We start from the raw sequence: 16969 nt of genomic DNA, 5'->3' as shown, positions 1-16969 counted from the left end.
AAGTTGGGTTCATGGAAGTCTAGAACAGGAATACAAGTCCAAAGATTTCTCCAGCTCTTGGACAAGAAGTTTGTTCTGAGGGCATCTTTGGTTGATAGAAAAGAGACAATATGGCGCAGAATTGGCTCTGGAAGATGGCTGATTCTATCGCAAGTCTCTTTGCTTCTTTTTCGGCGCTTTCTCCCTTTCATCTTCACCTGTTCAATGCATTACAAGTTTCAAATCAGATGAATGGTGAAAACTGTAATCGAATATCAAACCCTAAATGATACATTGCAGAGTTCCTCGGATTGGATTAAAATCAGATGAAAAAATATGATTAAAACTGTAATGGATCAAACTATTTGTGAGGTGTTCATTGTATACCTGAGACCTGAGGTGAGAGCTGAGAAAACCAGAGCGTACCTGTGGAAGCTACTTTGCTATTCCCGCGCTTCGTCTTCGCGGTAAAAATGAGAGGAAATGGCAAAATGGATTTTAATAGATGACAAACAAAGAGAATGGATGAAGCCAATCATTATACAGAAAAGAGTATCCTAAGGTTATTTCTGAGATTTGGATTTGAAAACAATATTTCAACTGGATTTCAACTGTCATCGCAAGTAGCAACTCACAATCCGTAAGAAAAGTCGCACAATCCAGGGGTGACGGAGGTACTCTTGGCGCGTTACTTTACACGTGGAAAGGCCAATGCTCTTTTTACAGGAGTACCCTTTAATAGTAAAAAATATTGGTCTCTTTTCCTGTTTCTTATAAGGTCTCTCTCACTAATTAATGATGCTTGCGAAGCAACCTAGAAGGAGCAGAGTGGTCGGAGAAGAAAAGCCCAACTTCCTTGATGTAAGTTTATGTACTTTGAAATCTTGATTGATCTTTGCCCTAAATTTTCAGTGTTTGAACTTTGACATCTCATTTCTTTAAATTTTCTATCTGGATATGATGAGTATCTAATCTATCGGAAGCCCAGAAATCTTTTTATTTTGGAGGTTTTCTCTTTAACCAGAAATTGATCTTAAACTGCTATTTGGCTATCGTGACTTTTCTTTCTCTATTTCCTGAGCCGTAAACATATTTTCCCTTAATCCTTTGATCATAAGGATAATATAACCTTTACTGTGTAGTTTCTAGTCAAACTGGCCTGAGAAGAATGGAAAAGTGAAAGTAAAACTATCTCTGATACAACGCTAGTTTGCTCAATTTATCCCAAAAAAAAAAAAAAACGAAGCTAGTTTGCACATGATTGTGGTTGGAGATTTCTGTATTTGGGGCTTAGCAATGTGAATGATAATCCATAGTTTTCTTTATAGAGGAAAAGAGAAATGATTTCATTAATAAAAGAATTTGTAATTATACAACCTCTTAGTACCTTGGAAAATTGCCAACAGGCCAAAACAAAGGAAACGAATCAAACTGTACCAATTAGCACCGTTTACATATCTTACTCATGAATCAAAGTATGGAATCCATATTCAAATTGATGAATCCTCTAACTCTATCCTTGCTCTTGTCTTTGCTCATGCCTTCTATATAAAACATTCAACTTTACATAGGCCCAAGAGACTTTCCCTTACCATCAAAGAGTCGAACATTTCTTCCCTTCCAAAGTAACCAAGTTACAACAGAGGGAGACACCTGCCATAACATCTTTCCTTTCACACTGAACTGCACCAAATTAAGTCACTTAGTAAATCCCAATGATCATTTCATGGAATATTTTGGTGCAATGTGACTGATGAAATTGGAACTGTTTTATGATGTCATGGTGGTGTTAGAATTAGTTTAGACCATTTGCTTTCTACTCTTCTCTTCTTTTTAGGAGCTTTAAAGCCATGGTGAGCTGTTGATCTCAATCTATCAGAAAATTGCAGGTCTCATCTATATTGAAATTTGCATAGTTCCTTGTTGTGGCAGTGCATAATCTTTGCAGAATCGAATCATTGTATTAGAATAATCACCATCGAGCGGATGACAGAGACCAAGAAACCCAAGTGAAAAATCTTCACATAGTTTTTCTTCTTTGCTTTTGCTCTTAATCCTAAATTATCTTCTGAGTTCTTTTGTAAAGGCGCTCTTATCCTCTCTAAGATATTATTGCAATGTCAGACATACCTAAGCTTCCTATGTACTACCATCAAATTAAGTCATCATATCATCATACCTATTGTGCTGTTGATGAACCTTGGAGGCTTGGAAAATCCATCTCCTTCACACTAACTATGCAAGTGGTTAAAGCCCATGGCCTTAAAAAGGTTTAGAATTTTGTTTATTGGTTCATGCCCTGCTTGGTTGCCAAAGAGAGAAAAGGGGGGGGGGGGGGGGGAAGTTCATTCCTTGCAGATTCTTTGTATGATCCAATAGTGTGTGAAGAAATAGAACTGGCAATTTTTAATCTGACCTGCGAGCCTTCTTGAGTACGCTCAAATTCTCCAGCTTTTGACTGGTCAATCCCATCCTTTTTCATGTTGGGTCTTGTTAAGGCTTATCGAAACAACTGCCCCAGTATTCCAGCAGCCCAGCAACCCTAAGAAGAATTTAGTAAACCTAGTGAGATTTCTGCGTGGGGGGGGGGGGGGGAGAGGGGGTGTGGATGGGTTTGGAAGGCTTGAACATTGCAGATAAGAAAATGTGTCAGTGATTCCTATTGAACCGAACAATCTAACATTTCACAATTCAGAGTAATTAGAGATGGTATACATGTGGTGGATTGTGTTCAAGCATGTAGACTCAGTGTCATTTATTGATAGAAGTTCATTTGCAAGTAGTCTTCACCTGTCCTATTGCCTTTAATTAGGTGTGATGTGGGTTATTTAGTCTATTGTTCATTAGTAAGGATAAAATATTCTTCAGTTGCAGGTCCCCTGATTTAGTAAACTAACTCTTTCGATGCTCTCATCTTTGCTATGGCATGCTGCTCTAGTTCAGAAATTTTAAAGAAGTTAAAAAAATTGAAGGATATTTTTTCTCTGCCTTGAGTCTGATTTGAGAATTTGGTTTGCTTAACCTCACTGGCTCTTTCTCATTTAAAATACCTTTCAACAGCTTTCTTAGTTTTGTGGCTTCATCAACTTGTTTCCATACAAAACCGTTGTGGCTCCAATGAAGCGAGAGACCTATTTTGGTTCACTTTGATCTGGAATATATATATATATATATAATTCAAGGCTCTTCCACTTGGATATTGTAACAATGTCAGACACTAAGAACCAATAATCAAACAAATAGAGAAAGAAGAAGAAGAGAAGAAAACAGAGGGAGAAGAAACCGAGACTGTTAGAGAGTTTCAGAATCGATGTTGTTAACAAAACAGGAATTTCGTGAATGGCTCGAATGATCAATGAGATCAGTCAAACTCTCTATTTATAATAATAATGATAAAAGAGATTACAAAGGGAAACACTGTTCACGGCACTATTCATGATACTGTTCATGACACTGTTCACGTGAACAGTGTCACAGCCCAAATTACAATCCTACCCTTGTTCAAAAGTACATAAATAAAGCATAAATAAAAAACCCAAAATACCCTTATAATATCGGGTAACACATCTCAACACTCCCCCTCAAGTTGGGGCATAGATATCACACATGCCCAACTTGACTAGACTAGGATAAAACAACTTCCCACTCAACCCTTTGGTGAAGACATCAGCCAGTTGATCTCCAGACTTCACAAAAGGAATACAAATCTGCCCACTCTCTAACTTCTCCTTGATGAAGTGTCTGTCAATCTCCACATGTTTGGTACGGTCATGTTGCATTGGATTATGGGCAATGCTAATTGCTGCTTTATTGTCACAGTACAACATCATTGGAAGATGAACAGAACCACGAATATCAAGGAGTAAACTCTGAAGCCACAGTAACTCACATATGCCCTGGGCCATAGCATGGAATTCAGCTTCAGCGCTAGATCTTGCCACAACATTTTGCTTTTTACTCCGCCATGTGACTAGATTTCCTCCAACAAAAGTACAATAGCCGGAGGTAGATTTCCTGTCAGGGTTACCACCCCAGTCAGCATCTGTGTAAGCCTCAATGCGAAGATGGTCATGAGGAGACAAAAGGATCCCCTTTCCTGGAGCTGACTTCAAGTAATGGAGAATACGAAGAACAGCAGCCATGTGAGTGGAATAAAGATCATGCATGAACTGGCTCACAAGACTCACAAAGAATGGCAATATCCGCCTGGTGTGGGAGAGATAAATTAGCTTGCCCACCAATCGTTGATATCTGCCCTTATCAACAGGTTCACCATCCTTCTCTTGCAGACGGGTAGTAGCTTCCAAGGGAGTGTCACAAGGATGACAACCAAGCAAACCAGTCTCTGATAGTAAATCTAGAACATACTTTCTCTGGGAGAGAAAGATGCCTTTTGGAGAACGGGCAACTTCAATCCCAAGAAAATATCTTAGCTGTCCTAGATCTTTTATGTCAAATTCCCGTCCCAAGAAAGCCTTCAGGTGAGAAACTTCATCTGTATCATTACCAGTCACAACTATGTCATCAACATAAACTATGAGAAGAGTGACCTTTTCTCCCTTTTGCTTGATGAATAGAGTGTGATCAGCATGACTTTGTTTGTATCCACAGGAGACCATGGCTTTATGAAACCTACCAAACCATGCCCGTGGAGATTACTTCAACCCATAGAGTGCCCTTTTGAGCTTACAAACTTTCCCATGGGTCTTGTCAGAGGAAAAACCCGGAGGAACATCCATATAAACCTCCTCTTCCAACTCCCCATGAAGAAATGCATTTTTTACATCCAGCTGCTGTAGGTCCCAGCCAAAGTTGACAGCACAAGACAGTAAGACCCGGACAGTGTTCAACTTTGCAACAGGGGCAAATGTCTCTTGGTAGTCGATCCCATAAGTCTGAGTGAAGCCTCTGGCCACAAGCCTGGCTTTATATCTATCTACTGTTCCATCTGGCTTCTGCTTGACAACAAATACCCATTTGCACCCGACTGGTTTCTTACCCGAAGGAAGAACAACTAGCACCCATGTCTCATTTTTAAGTAAGGCCGTCATTTCTTCCATCATAGCTGCTTTCCACTTTGGATCTGCAATCGCCTCCTGCCATTTCTGAGGAATAGAAACAGAGGAAAGAGAAGAAACAAATGCACGATAGGAAGGAGATAAAGCATCATAGGAAACAACATTGGAGATGAGGTGTTGGGTGCATGACCTAACGCCTTTACGAACAGCGATAGGTAAGTCGAGGAAGGATCCTTACCGGATGATGTAGTAGGTCCGGATCTGGATCAAGTGCGAGCGATTGTGGAGGTGGTATGGTGGTGGTGGTAGTCTCAACTTGTCTGTGCGCTCCCGGGTATATACCTTATCAACAGGGATTTGACTAACTGGTCTACGCTCCCTCTAAATAGGAGCCACTATAGGAGCTGAAGTTACAGAGGGCTCCCCCTGAATAGAATCCGGAAGAATAGCAGACACATCTTCAAAACCCTGATCCTGCTCCCCCTGAAGAGGTGTCTGGGAATAATATGACAAGGACTCATGGAAGACAATATCCATGGAGACAAAAGTACAACGAGAAGGTGGATGGTAACACCTGTATCCTTTCTGGGTCGCAGAATAGCCCAAAAAAATACACCGAATGCTCCGTGGATCAAATTTCCCATGAGGATGATGATTGCGGACATAGCCAACACAACCAAAAACTTTGGGGGGAACCACAAAGGAGGAGGAACCCTGGAGGAGATCAACGGGGGAACGACCATCAAGGACACGGTAGGCACACGGTTGATGAGATAAGCAGGTAAGAATGGCATCACCCCAAGAGTGAGAAGGAACTGCCGTGCAAACATAATGGCCCGGCGACCTCAAGGAGATGTCTATTTTTCCTTTCAAGAACCCCATTCTGCGTGTGTCAACACAACTGGTCCGATGGACAATACCATGTGCAGCCAAATAAAGTTGGAACCGACCCTCCATGTACTCTCTCGCCATTATCACTGCGTAAAATGCGCAAGGTGGCATTGAATTGGGTCTGAACCATACGATGAAATAACCGAAAACAGCGGAAGACCTCACTTTTATGGCTCATCATGTACACCCAGTGCACGAGTATAACAATCAATAAACGAGACAAACCATCGATGACCAGAAAGGGAAGTACAACGGGCAGGGCCCCACACATCAGAATGAACCAAAGCAAAAGGAAACTCACTTCTTTTATTTAATGAAGAATAACTAGAACGAGTCTATTTGGCCAAAACACAAGCCTCACATAAAAACTCATTCCTATTACAATGCTTAATCAAGCTCGGAAACAAAAGAGACAAAGTACTAAGGGATGGATGACCAAGTCGGCAGTGCCAGAGATGAAGGTCAGGGGACGAGGTGGACTGTAAATGATGAGTTGTAGAGGAAGCCGAATGCAAAGTAGAAGGCTGACCCGGGTCAAGTAAGTAGAGACCACCCTGCATCTTACCACCCCCAATCGTACGCCCCGTCTCCAGATCCTGTATGACACAATGAGAAGGGAAAAAAGTCAGTTTGCAGTTCAGATCTCTAGTGACTAGTGAGACTACTAATAGAGAGAAGGTTGGTAGAAAAGGACGGAACATGCAAAACAAATTTTAATGAAAGGGTAGGGGAGCAGCGTATGGAACCCTTCCCATTAATAGGAGAAAGGGAACCATTAGCTACTCGAACACTGTCTTTGCCAGAAGATGGAGAATAAAGATGAAATACATGGGAGGAGCCAGTCATGTGGTCAGTGGCACCGGAATCTATAATCCAAGGACTGGATACAGCCGATGCACACAGACTACTGACTGGAGTACTTGAGGCAAAATTAGAACTAGGAGGGGCAACAGGTGTAGATGCCGTAGTGGAGGCAGCGGAAGAGGCCTGTAGCATGCGATGGAAAGCTAGGAGCTCATCCTGAGTAAGCCCAATGTCAGATGAAGGGGCAGCAGCTGCAGGAGTAGGAGAATCAGCCATATGAGCCTTGGGCTTAAACTTCCCACGGGCTTTCTTTTCCTCAAAATCAGCAGGCTTCCCATGGAGCTTCCAGCATTGAGCTTTAGTATGATAGAGCCTGTTGCAGTGTTCACACTTGACAGGACCTTTAGGGACAGCAGTACCACCATCAGTAGTGGTAAGAGAAGGAGTATTGGAAGCAACTTGCAAGGCGGAGCGATCAACAGTAGAGGAATGCAGCATAGCAGCCCGACGAGATTCCTCATTATGAACCAAGGCAAAGGCCTGTTCTAGGGATGGAAAAAGGGACTGCCCAAGTACTTGCACCCGAATAGGATCAAACTCCATATTTAGCCTAGCCAAAAATCATAGACACGTATTTTGTCAACGTGTTTGCGATAGGCAGCCGATCGATGTGATGAGGGCTGATAGTCGAGTAATGATCCAATTGCTACCACATGTTCTTGAGGGCAGCATAGTATTTGGAGACAGAGAGCTCCTGTTGGGTAGTGGCATTAGCCTTCTTTCTAATCTCATAGACCTGTGCATCATTCCCCGTGCGACCATAAGTCTCTTTGGCACCATTCCAGATAGTATGGGCAGTGTCCAGTAGAAGAAAATTGTCTGAGATATCCCCTTGCATAGAATGGATCAAGTAGGACATCACCATCGCATCATTCGATAACCACTTGTTGAGCTAAGAACCCTCTTCCACGGTTTAGTTGTTGTCCCAAGAAGATGGCCAGTGAGGCCACGGCCAGCCATCACAAATAGGTAGACCGAGACCACTTCGGTAGTTAGAGCCATCAAGTTTGATTGGGCCAGCAAGGGGAAGAAAATCAGTCCGGGCTGGCCATCAATGCCGAAGAGGCCGAAGAAGAATTTGAACCAGTCATTCAGAGTAACCAATCTTCAATGAAGCGAAAACAGCCAAAAATATCCAAAAAATTCTGGAATCGACCCCCAATAGAAAAGGGCTGTATTGGAGCAAAAAATCTCAGATATGTAGGCTGGGAATGATGTTGAATGAAGGCAGCAAGGGTGCCAATCAGATGCAGCAGGAACCAGCAGCCCAACCCCAAGATCGATTAATGTCAGGGTTTTGAAAAAAACCCTGAGAAGAGAGATCGATAAGGGGCTGGGGTCTTCAACCAATCTGATGAAGTGAATAGGGGCTGAGAACAATATCAAATAAAGATCCCACAATAGAAGATGCAGCCGAAACAGATGTAGAGGCCTGATCTCCAAAAAAAATAGGAATCTTCAAATCGCAGACAGTGCTTCAGCTCCACTCGATCCAAAAAAGAGGCATAAAAAAGGAGGTATATTGGGGCAGCAGCTAGATCATTACGATCACCTCAGTAGTGCTGCCCTAATGGGAGAAGAAGAACCAAAAGAAAGGAAGAAAGAAGAAGGGAAGAAGCTCGATGGAGGGAAGGAGAAAAAAATCGAAGGGAGGGAGGTGGGTTTTGAAAACCTAGATCAGAGTGTATTTGGCTCTGATGCCATGTTAACAAAACAGGAATTTCGTGAATGGCTTGAATGATCAATGAGATCAGTCAAACTCTCTATTTATAATAATAATAATAAAAGAGATTACAAAGGGAAACACTGTTCACGGCACTATTTACGATACTGTTCAAGACACTGTTCATGTGAACAATGTCACAGCCCAAATTACAATCCTACCCTTGTTCAAAAGTACATAAATAAAGCATAAATAAAAAACCCAAAATACCCTTATAATATCGGGTAACACATCTCAACAGATGTCTCTAGCAGTCTACATCCAATATACTTATAATATTAGCTATTGCAATCATACAAAGATAGTAAGTCCTTGTCTAATTAGGAAAATAGGAATATACTTAACTAGGAAACATAACATAAATCAAAGACTAAAGTAAGTAACCAAGATAGACTAGGGAATCTAATCTAACTTGTCTACTGCCATAAGTACATAGACATATGTATCCTCATGGTACATATGGGCCCAAAACACAAGCTTTAATACTCCCCCTCAAGCTGGAGCATACAGATCACCCATGCCCAGCTTGAAACAACCCTTCCGGAAGTCAGGGCCAACGTCTATGCATCAACATATTAGCAAACTGTTGGGTGTTCTTTTTCTTCCTCCGTTCTATCAAAGCACTCTTGCAAGGTTTTTTCCACAAGTTAATTCTTTGAGAAGTGTTCCTGGGTTTTATATTGCCATGCTAACACTTATGCGTGACTGGTTGTTCATTGATGAAAGTGATCATCCATTTCCTTTGTATTTTATGTGGCTTACTTCCAGAGAAGTGTGTCCTACTAAAGGTCTGCTAAATAGAACCATCTAATCTATGTGTCATACTATATACAGTAAACAGTAATATTGATTGTCCGAAAAAGAAGCCTACAGGGTGGATGATAGAGTATCCAGCTGCTGGTAGAAAGAATAGACAGAAAAGAACCTGCGATTTTCGTTTGGGTCAGCTTTGTTCAATTAAGGTTCGAAACTGAAATATTAGTCGAAACCTGGCCTAAACCCTACATGTTTCGGTGGTCAAATGGCAATATTTTAACCCAAAACGTTTGGGAAAACCTAATTAAACATGTCTAAACATAATGAAACTCTTAGATTGTTAAAAATACACCCAAAATGCTAGTTTGTTAGTTTACGACATACCTTGTTATATACTTTCTCAAATATAGCCTATGCTACACATAATTTAGTACTATAACACATAAAATTCAATGAAAACAACTAAAATATACATTATAAAATGAAGAAAAACCATTTGATATTATAAAATTTCAAGTGTTACAAGTATATGTACAAGTGTACAACTGTTACAAATTTGTGCTCTCTGGTAGGCAACCCCGTTTGGTTCTGTTTCATCTTACCTGTAGAAGAACCACTACCACCAACCTCTGCTACAAGCTGCTGTAGCGGAACCAGCTCTTTTTCCCATCTCTCTTAACCTACCCTGCTCCTGAATATGTGTAACTCGGCTTGCCGCCCTAGCAAGTCGTATCTGTCTCACCTTTGCCTCTATCTCCAAGTCAGCAGAAATGTAATCATCATCACTATCAGAATCAGAGTCATACCCCTGCTCCTGGCTGTCTCTCCAGCACTACCTCATCAAACTCTTTCCTTACCTTATGCTAATCTAACCTCCTCTATATTCCTCCCTTCATGAGGGCAGCCATAGTCTTCTACACCACAATAGGGGCCCTTGGGCATTTGGCCACATCCCTGTATCCACCTGCCAAACGCCATCTTAGTCTAGTGGTCCCACTTCCGATGATCTTCTTCCCACAATAGTTGCATTGTTACTTCTTTTTATTTTTTCCAATGGGTACACCATTTCTCCACATTATGTCTTCCCCATCTCCTCTTTGAGTAGTCATGATGTAATCTTATTGTACTGTTGCAACAGAAAGTGCCACATGTTTAACTTGTCTACCTCAATTATATATCCTATGGCAATAATAAAGCTATTTCCTAATTCTTACTTGACTCATATTTTTTTCCTAATTAAAACTAATTTTTATAGTTTCTAAAATAATAATGCCCTAATTAACCAAAACTTAAGTATGGAACAACACATTAATCACCATTTTGATTTGAAAACACCCAAATTTTTTTTAATGATTTTTCCAAACCAAAACAGAATATTTTTCCTTATTTTTTCGTAATTTTTTTTGAGTTTTGTAAATTAATTTTTTAATTTCTGAAATAAAAAATAAGTTTCAGGCAGAAAAAAAAACGTCACCGTGAAGCTGTAGATCAGCCAACTTTGTCTTACATATATTAAATTGATCCCCAAAATATATATATTAACTCTTTTTTCTTTTTTTTTTTCAAATTTTGTTTTAAAAGATCACTTTTCTAAACCAGAAAATTTTAAAAATAATTTAAAACAAAAATGAAATCCAACTCCGTGAAGTCGTAGACTGGCTGATGATATCTAACACATAAAAAACTGAAGCCCAACCACTAAAAAGTAAAAATTGACCCTATTTTTGGCAAAAATTAACTTTAGGGAAAAAGGGTATGCCTCAAAGTTTGAATATTCAACAAATCTCTTTCAAATGCAGCAAATCACTTTGCAGATGTGTTGTAGTAGTCTTGAACATGTTGTTCCACCAAGATTTGTAGGTGATTTAGCAAAGAACACAAAAAATGGAGTTTTCTGGCACCCAAGGTCAAAATCAGAGGAAACTAACGAAATTGGTTGAAACAGCAATCTATTTCGATTGAAACTTGGTTTTTATTTAACACAAAAATAATATTTCTGTCGAACTGAAACTGAACCCAAAACAGGCTGAGATTTTGATTGAAACCAATTAGTTTTGACAGAAATCTTGCATGCTTGGTGAGTTGAGGCCCATTTTGTTTCGACCTTTGTCGAACCGAATTATTTCACGAGATTTTGATCGAAAAAACCAAAATCTCGAACATTTGGTTCATTTTTCGATGGGGCTAAACTCGCTAAACAGCAAGTATTAGATCCATCCCACAGGTAGGACCGAAGAACAGAAATTCTAGCAACAAGAGTAAACCGGTAGGTAAAGGATCAGGGTTCAGATGAAAGCCCAAAGTCTGGTTGAAAGGGTAGCTAGGGTAGGGGAATAATACCATAAATTTTGGTGATGATCCAAGGGTTGGATCGATGGGTGTCACAGGTAGAAGAGAAATAGAAAGTAGGCAACAGATTTATTAACACACCAAAACTAGCAATCCATTGGGTAGATCAATACCAAAATTGGTTCCATGGTAGAGCTTGGTCAATGGAGTTAAACCTCCAAATATCACAGAAAGATGAAGGCTTGATTAATAGATATGATGAAAGCCGGAAGGACTGAAATTAGTAACTTAATATTTCTAGCAGAATCCAACAATGGGATGTGACTGACTGAGGTTGATGGGGCAGGGTACTAACAGTAGTATAACTCTTCGAAATTCCTTGGGTAGCTGATGGCCAGATGTGGAGATAATACCACATATGAAATTAGAAACTAAGACGGATTTGGCAATTTACAGATTGAAGTAGATCTAACCATTAAAGGAGGCTGATGTTCAGGTCGATGGAAGGTCTCAAAGGGAGGACTACACCCTCAAAACAATAGTTGATTCTGACGACAAGAATTGAGGTTGTAGAAGGATGAATGTCTGCTGCAATATAACACCACAGAAGGCTGCCGCAAGACAGGAAAGATGGAGAAAAATATATTCACTTGATGTGATCCTACAGATAGCAGAACCTCAACTCCAAGTATCAACAGGAGACACCTCAGCTTCGAACAGATTTTGGACAGAACTTGCAGTGGCAGAATTGCTGCAAAATAGAAACAAGGGGAGAAGAAGGAAAAATAGGAGGATATGACCAAGGCCTCTCACCTGTGGCCTAGGTCATTCTCTCACTATCTCTATGGCATCTCTCCATGCTTTTCAAGGAATCTCACCATGCTCATTGTCTCTCACAGAATCAAAGGTACAAAGCCAAAACAATCTTCATTCATAAAATTGTCAGTGAGGCTCTATGGCTCTTACAATATAGAAAGAGTTTACTACCTCCAAAAAGTAAAGTACTAATTAGAAACTACAAAAAATAGGCCCACATATGTAGTGATGGTGCCTTATACATCAAGGAATAAAATTAGAAACTAAAGATACTGTCCCGTATAGGATCTAAATCCCTAATACTTGGGCTTATAGAATTGGCCCATTACAATAGGCAAATAAAAAATATTAAGCCCATGGCCCATAATAACCCATTGCATATTCAAAATTTAGCCTACCATGACCCAAGAATGTGAACCAAACCCAGAACAATGGGCCCATCTTTCTTTTCACTGAAATTCTGCATCAATTTTCTGGTGCAAGCCTGCCCTTGGTCCAGATCTGGTTCACTCAGAAAATCTCCATATCTTGGGCTGTTAATTTCTCTAGTCTTGTCTCTTTATTTATTATTATTAAAATTGTATTTAGTTGACTGAATTAGGGATACTGTAAGTCCAACCTTAATTGTTTATTTTATTCAGTTATTGGGACTGTTGATTCCAATCACAGCCTGCGGCTGGAAGGGGTTTCCTTTTTCAGTTTGGGAGTTATTGCTTTTGTGATTTAATTAGGGAGTAGGGACTCTCCAAGACAACCTGTGGCTGGAAAGTTTATTCAATCTTTTTTTCTATTTCTTATTTCCTGTTATAGTCAAGGATTGGCTCCAGACTTTCCTTTACAGTGTCTGAAACTGTCTAAGGCCATAGTTATAAATATATGTAAAGGCTATTTCCTATCTATTGATTATCAGAAATAAAGAATGGCTTTGCTGCTACTTTGGTCTGTGAATATCAAGCTGGCTCTGGTGGATTTTAGAGTTTAATTTCTGTGGATTCAGAAGTGGACTATTTGTGGACTCGGTTGTTAGATATGGTGGATTCCTGAATGTTTATCCCAATACCTTCTATCTTCTCAATCAATAACATGTCAGTTTATTCTAATTCCCTTATCCTGTGATTTCCTGTTTTGCTGAAATTTCTGAACTTCATAGCTGTGTATGTTTCATGATCTGTTACAGCTTGATTATTGATTGAATATTGCTATTACCACCTTCAATCTGCTGTTCCTATCCTTAAGTTTCCAATCAGTTCTTGATTTCAAAACCAGATTGATTCTAAAGAGTCCTACTACCATTTAACCTCTTCAATTCTGATTTTACTGCAATCTGGTTTTCTTTTCAGTGATTGTGTACATTGTTATTGCATATTCATCGGTTAAAACTTAACATTATAAATTGAGTTATGATTATAAGTATTAACACCTGCCTATTGATTCTGTACTTTTCCTAAGTTTTCAGTTTCCTATCTCATGAAGGAAACCTCAAAATCTTGATATGTCCGTTAGAGTCTTTTCAAATTTTGTTAAGATATTCTGCTACTTGATTAGGACTATCGGCCAGGATTATCTGCTCATCTGATTTGTCTTTGCTTAGTTATTGGAAATCACTTTTTTCTGGTTTACTGTTCCTATCCCTGCGATTTTGGTTTTCTCTGGGATTTCTGAACCCTATTCTGAGGTGACTAGAAACCCATCTCTGTCATTATTGTGTTTTATCTTGTAGGGACTCACTGAGTGGCATTTTCCATCTAACTGTTCATTGTGATTAATGAGGATTCATGCTATCTTCATACTCGTATCGAGAAGCTAACTTATTTGGTCTCCTACAAACTTCATTTGTGTTGGTGAAACTATCTGACATACACTCCCCCTTCCATGAATTGATCAGTCAATATGATTTAAACATTTTCTTTAGGAATTAAGGAAGGGAAAAAGGGAAAGTTTCTATATGTTTTTTAATTAACTGCAGTAAGAGATTGACATATTTTATTCCTGCCTGGAGAGAATTTGAACTGTAATCACAAAGGTGATCACAATTGCTGACAAATTTGAATTGTCATATCAAATTCATTAATCACTACATTTTTTTTTTTGTTTTTGGGTTGCAACAATAAGATATGCATCTTTTCATCTTTTACCCTGATCACAGCTATAAGAACTACATCTCTTCTAAGCGGCTTGTGGGACTGTTTGGAAATGGATTCTGAGAAAGTGGTGCACAATGGAGGATGTCATTGCAAGCAGGTGAGATGGCAAGTACAAGCACCAAAAAGTGTTGTTGCTTGGAAGTGCAACTGTTCTGACTGCGACATGAGAGGCAACATTCATTTCATAGTCCCTGCCACATGCTTTGAATTGTTAGGAGAGTCGAAGGAGTCTCTCACAACATACACCTTTGGCACACACATGGCAAAGCACACCTTCTGCAAGGTTTGTGGCATAACCTCCTTCTATATACCACGATCAAATCCTGATGGGATAGCTGTGACTGTCAGGTGTGTGGAACCTGGTACACTGGATCACATTGAGATCAGGCATTTTGATGGGAGAAACTGGGGAAGATCCTACAACAATTCATCCATTTCTTCATTCTCAAAAGTGGAGAATGACAGGCCAGAATGATTCCCAAAAATTTTTTATGTTGTTGTCATGAGAAGGTCCTCTCTTGTTCTACGTACACAGTTTTTGTACTTCCTTGTGGTACAAAATGAATATTTGATTACATGATCATGTAATGAAAGCAACTCACCTCTTGTTCTAGACTACACAGCAAGACACCTTCTCCCTATTGTTTTGGCCCCACTGCTGAATATTCTTTTCTGAAGGGCATTTCCGGGCATTCTATCAAGAGTTTTGGGCCTCTCATGGGTCAGAGGCGCTGTCAAGCCCTCAAGGGCTTCCCGTCGAATATCAATTTTTCCCTGGCTAGCGCTTGCGACGTGTAGAGCTGGGTCTTCATTGTGTGACCACTACCTCTTCCAAGCCTAAAGGGTATACCCAGTGCACGAGGTTCTCGCCACTGCAGGGTCGGGGGAGGATCATAATATACGTAGCCTTACCCCTGCTTTCACAGAGAGGCTGTTTCCAAACTCAAACCCATGACCACTTGGTCACAATGGAGCAACCTTACCATTGCACCAAGGCCTGCCCTCATAATGGATTATATATTCCAAGCCTAAGGATTCTAAAATTCCGGTGGTCTTGCTAGCTTTGAATTTTAAACTACATTCAGCATAAATTCTCTGAAAACTTAAAATTTTCAATATTAGTAGAATATTTGATGTTTAAAAAATATGGGAGAAGGATGGGTATGCTAGCACCCTATGTGTCTATCTGTCTTCCCCCCTTTGAGTTGATTCTCTTACCTTTCTAAGGGGGAAGAGAGATAGACACATAGGATGCTAGCATATGGTATACCGTCAGAATACCCAACCTTTTCTCTTTAAGGTATTTTAGGAATTCATCTAACACTTTACACAAAGTAAAACAGGAATCTACGATAAAGTACATATGTTGCGGCCATGGGTTCCAAAACCCTTAAATTGACAAGTAACAAATTATCAATTAATATTTGTTTGGTTTAGAACCATAAACCTTCAAAATCCACGAGTAAACTCCGCCACCGTGCGTCCTTTGATCTCCGCCTCTTGTGCGTGTTCCTATCTCTGCCTGTAGTGCGTGGTTTACTTTACCCATCTCCTCCTCAGCTTTCTGCCATGATCATTAGCCTTGCCACTGAAGACGATGCCGATGCGGATGACGATGACGATGCCGACCTTGCCTAGGGACGGCGATTTCGTTTCTTCTATACTCTCCGGTGTACCGCCTTCCATCTCCGGTGTATCGTACTCCATCTCTGGTTTAAGATACTCTCCAGTGTATCGCACTCCACGGTTGCCGCTGCTGGATTTTCGCCTTTGCCGTCCAATGAACTCACACATATTCAGGTAGAGCTTGTGAGAAGGGGGGAAACCAGGGGTTTCCATATGAAGAATCGACAGATCCAACTCCATTCCATTTTGCTCCATCTTCCCCTCCCTCCACACCCCCCCCCCCCGGCCATGCTTCCATTTTGCTCCATCTTCCCCTACCCCCTTCCCCTTCCCCTTCCCCTCCTAGGAAGCTCCCCATTATGCAGTTGGTTGTTGGGATTTTTTGCCATTGTGGGCAAATATTGTCCGTTTGTGTGATCCAAATACTTGTTTCAGGTTTTGGGATCTATGTGGACAACATCGACGGGCTTCGTGTTAAGGAAGATTTTCTTTTTTCTTTTTTTATATGTTTGCAGGTGAGGCCGACTCTGGTAGTGGCTTCTTGGATTTGGCCGGAATCGAAGCCCTTCTCCCTTCTGATTGGGCCGTCACCGTCGTCGGCGATGGTGAAGCAACTCGGAAGGTGCGTCGTGGAATCGATGCAACGACCATCAAGAACTTCATTGGGCCACGTGCATACTGTGACTTTCCCTGTCTCCCAGGGGCATGTCTGGCATGCGGCATAAAAAATGATGTATTCTTTTGGTTTTTTGCTGATATATTCTTTTTTTATGGCACGTTCGTGCATGCGCTTTATTATGTAAGCTGTGTCTACAGCGTGTTTCCTTAGGATGTGGTTGTTACCCATTCCCTCCCCCGACCGG

At 40.5% G+C, this 16969-nt stretch overlaps 1 protein-coding gene across 2 annotated transcripts; it reads left to right on the top strand.

Moving 5' to 3' along the window:
• The first annotated feature begins 794 nt into the window (after positions 1–794).
• LOC122642928 (centromere protein V) lies at positions 795–15095 on the top strand. Of its 2 annotated transcripts, XM_043836544.1 has the most exons (3): positions 795–840; positions 12313–12318; positions 14462–15095. In XM_043836544.1, the coding sequence occupies exon 3, from the start codon at positions 14530–14532 to the stop codon at positions 14953–14955; it is 426 nt and encodes a 141-aa protein (XP_043692479.1). In that variant the 5' UTR covers positions 795–840; positions 12313–12318; positions 14462–14529; the 3' UTR covers positions 14956–15095. The 2 variants fall into 2 exon arrangements, with proteins under 2 accessions (XP_043692479.1, XP_043692478.1); XM_043836543.1 differs by lacking the exon at positions 12313–12318 and having other exon boundaries at positions 824–841; positions 14449–15095.
• The last annotated feature ends 1874 nt before the right edge of the window (positions 15096–16969 follow it).

This window comes from Telopea speciosissima, chromosome 10, assembly GCF_018873765.1.
Source record: "Telopea speciosissima isolate NSW1024214 ecotype Mountain lineage chromosome 10, Tspe_v1, whole genome shotgun sequence".
Classification (NCBI taxonomy): Eukaryota; Viridiplantae; Streptophyta; class Magnoliopsida; order Proteales; family Proteaceae; genus Telopea; species Telopea speciosissima.
Note: the sequence above shows the minus strand (reverse complement) of the source record. Positions and strands in the feature narration are given on the sequence as shown.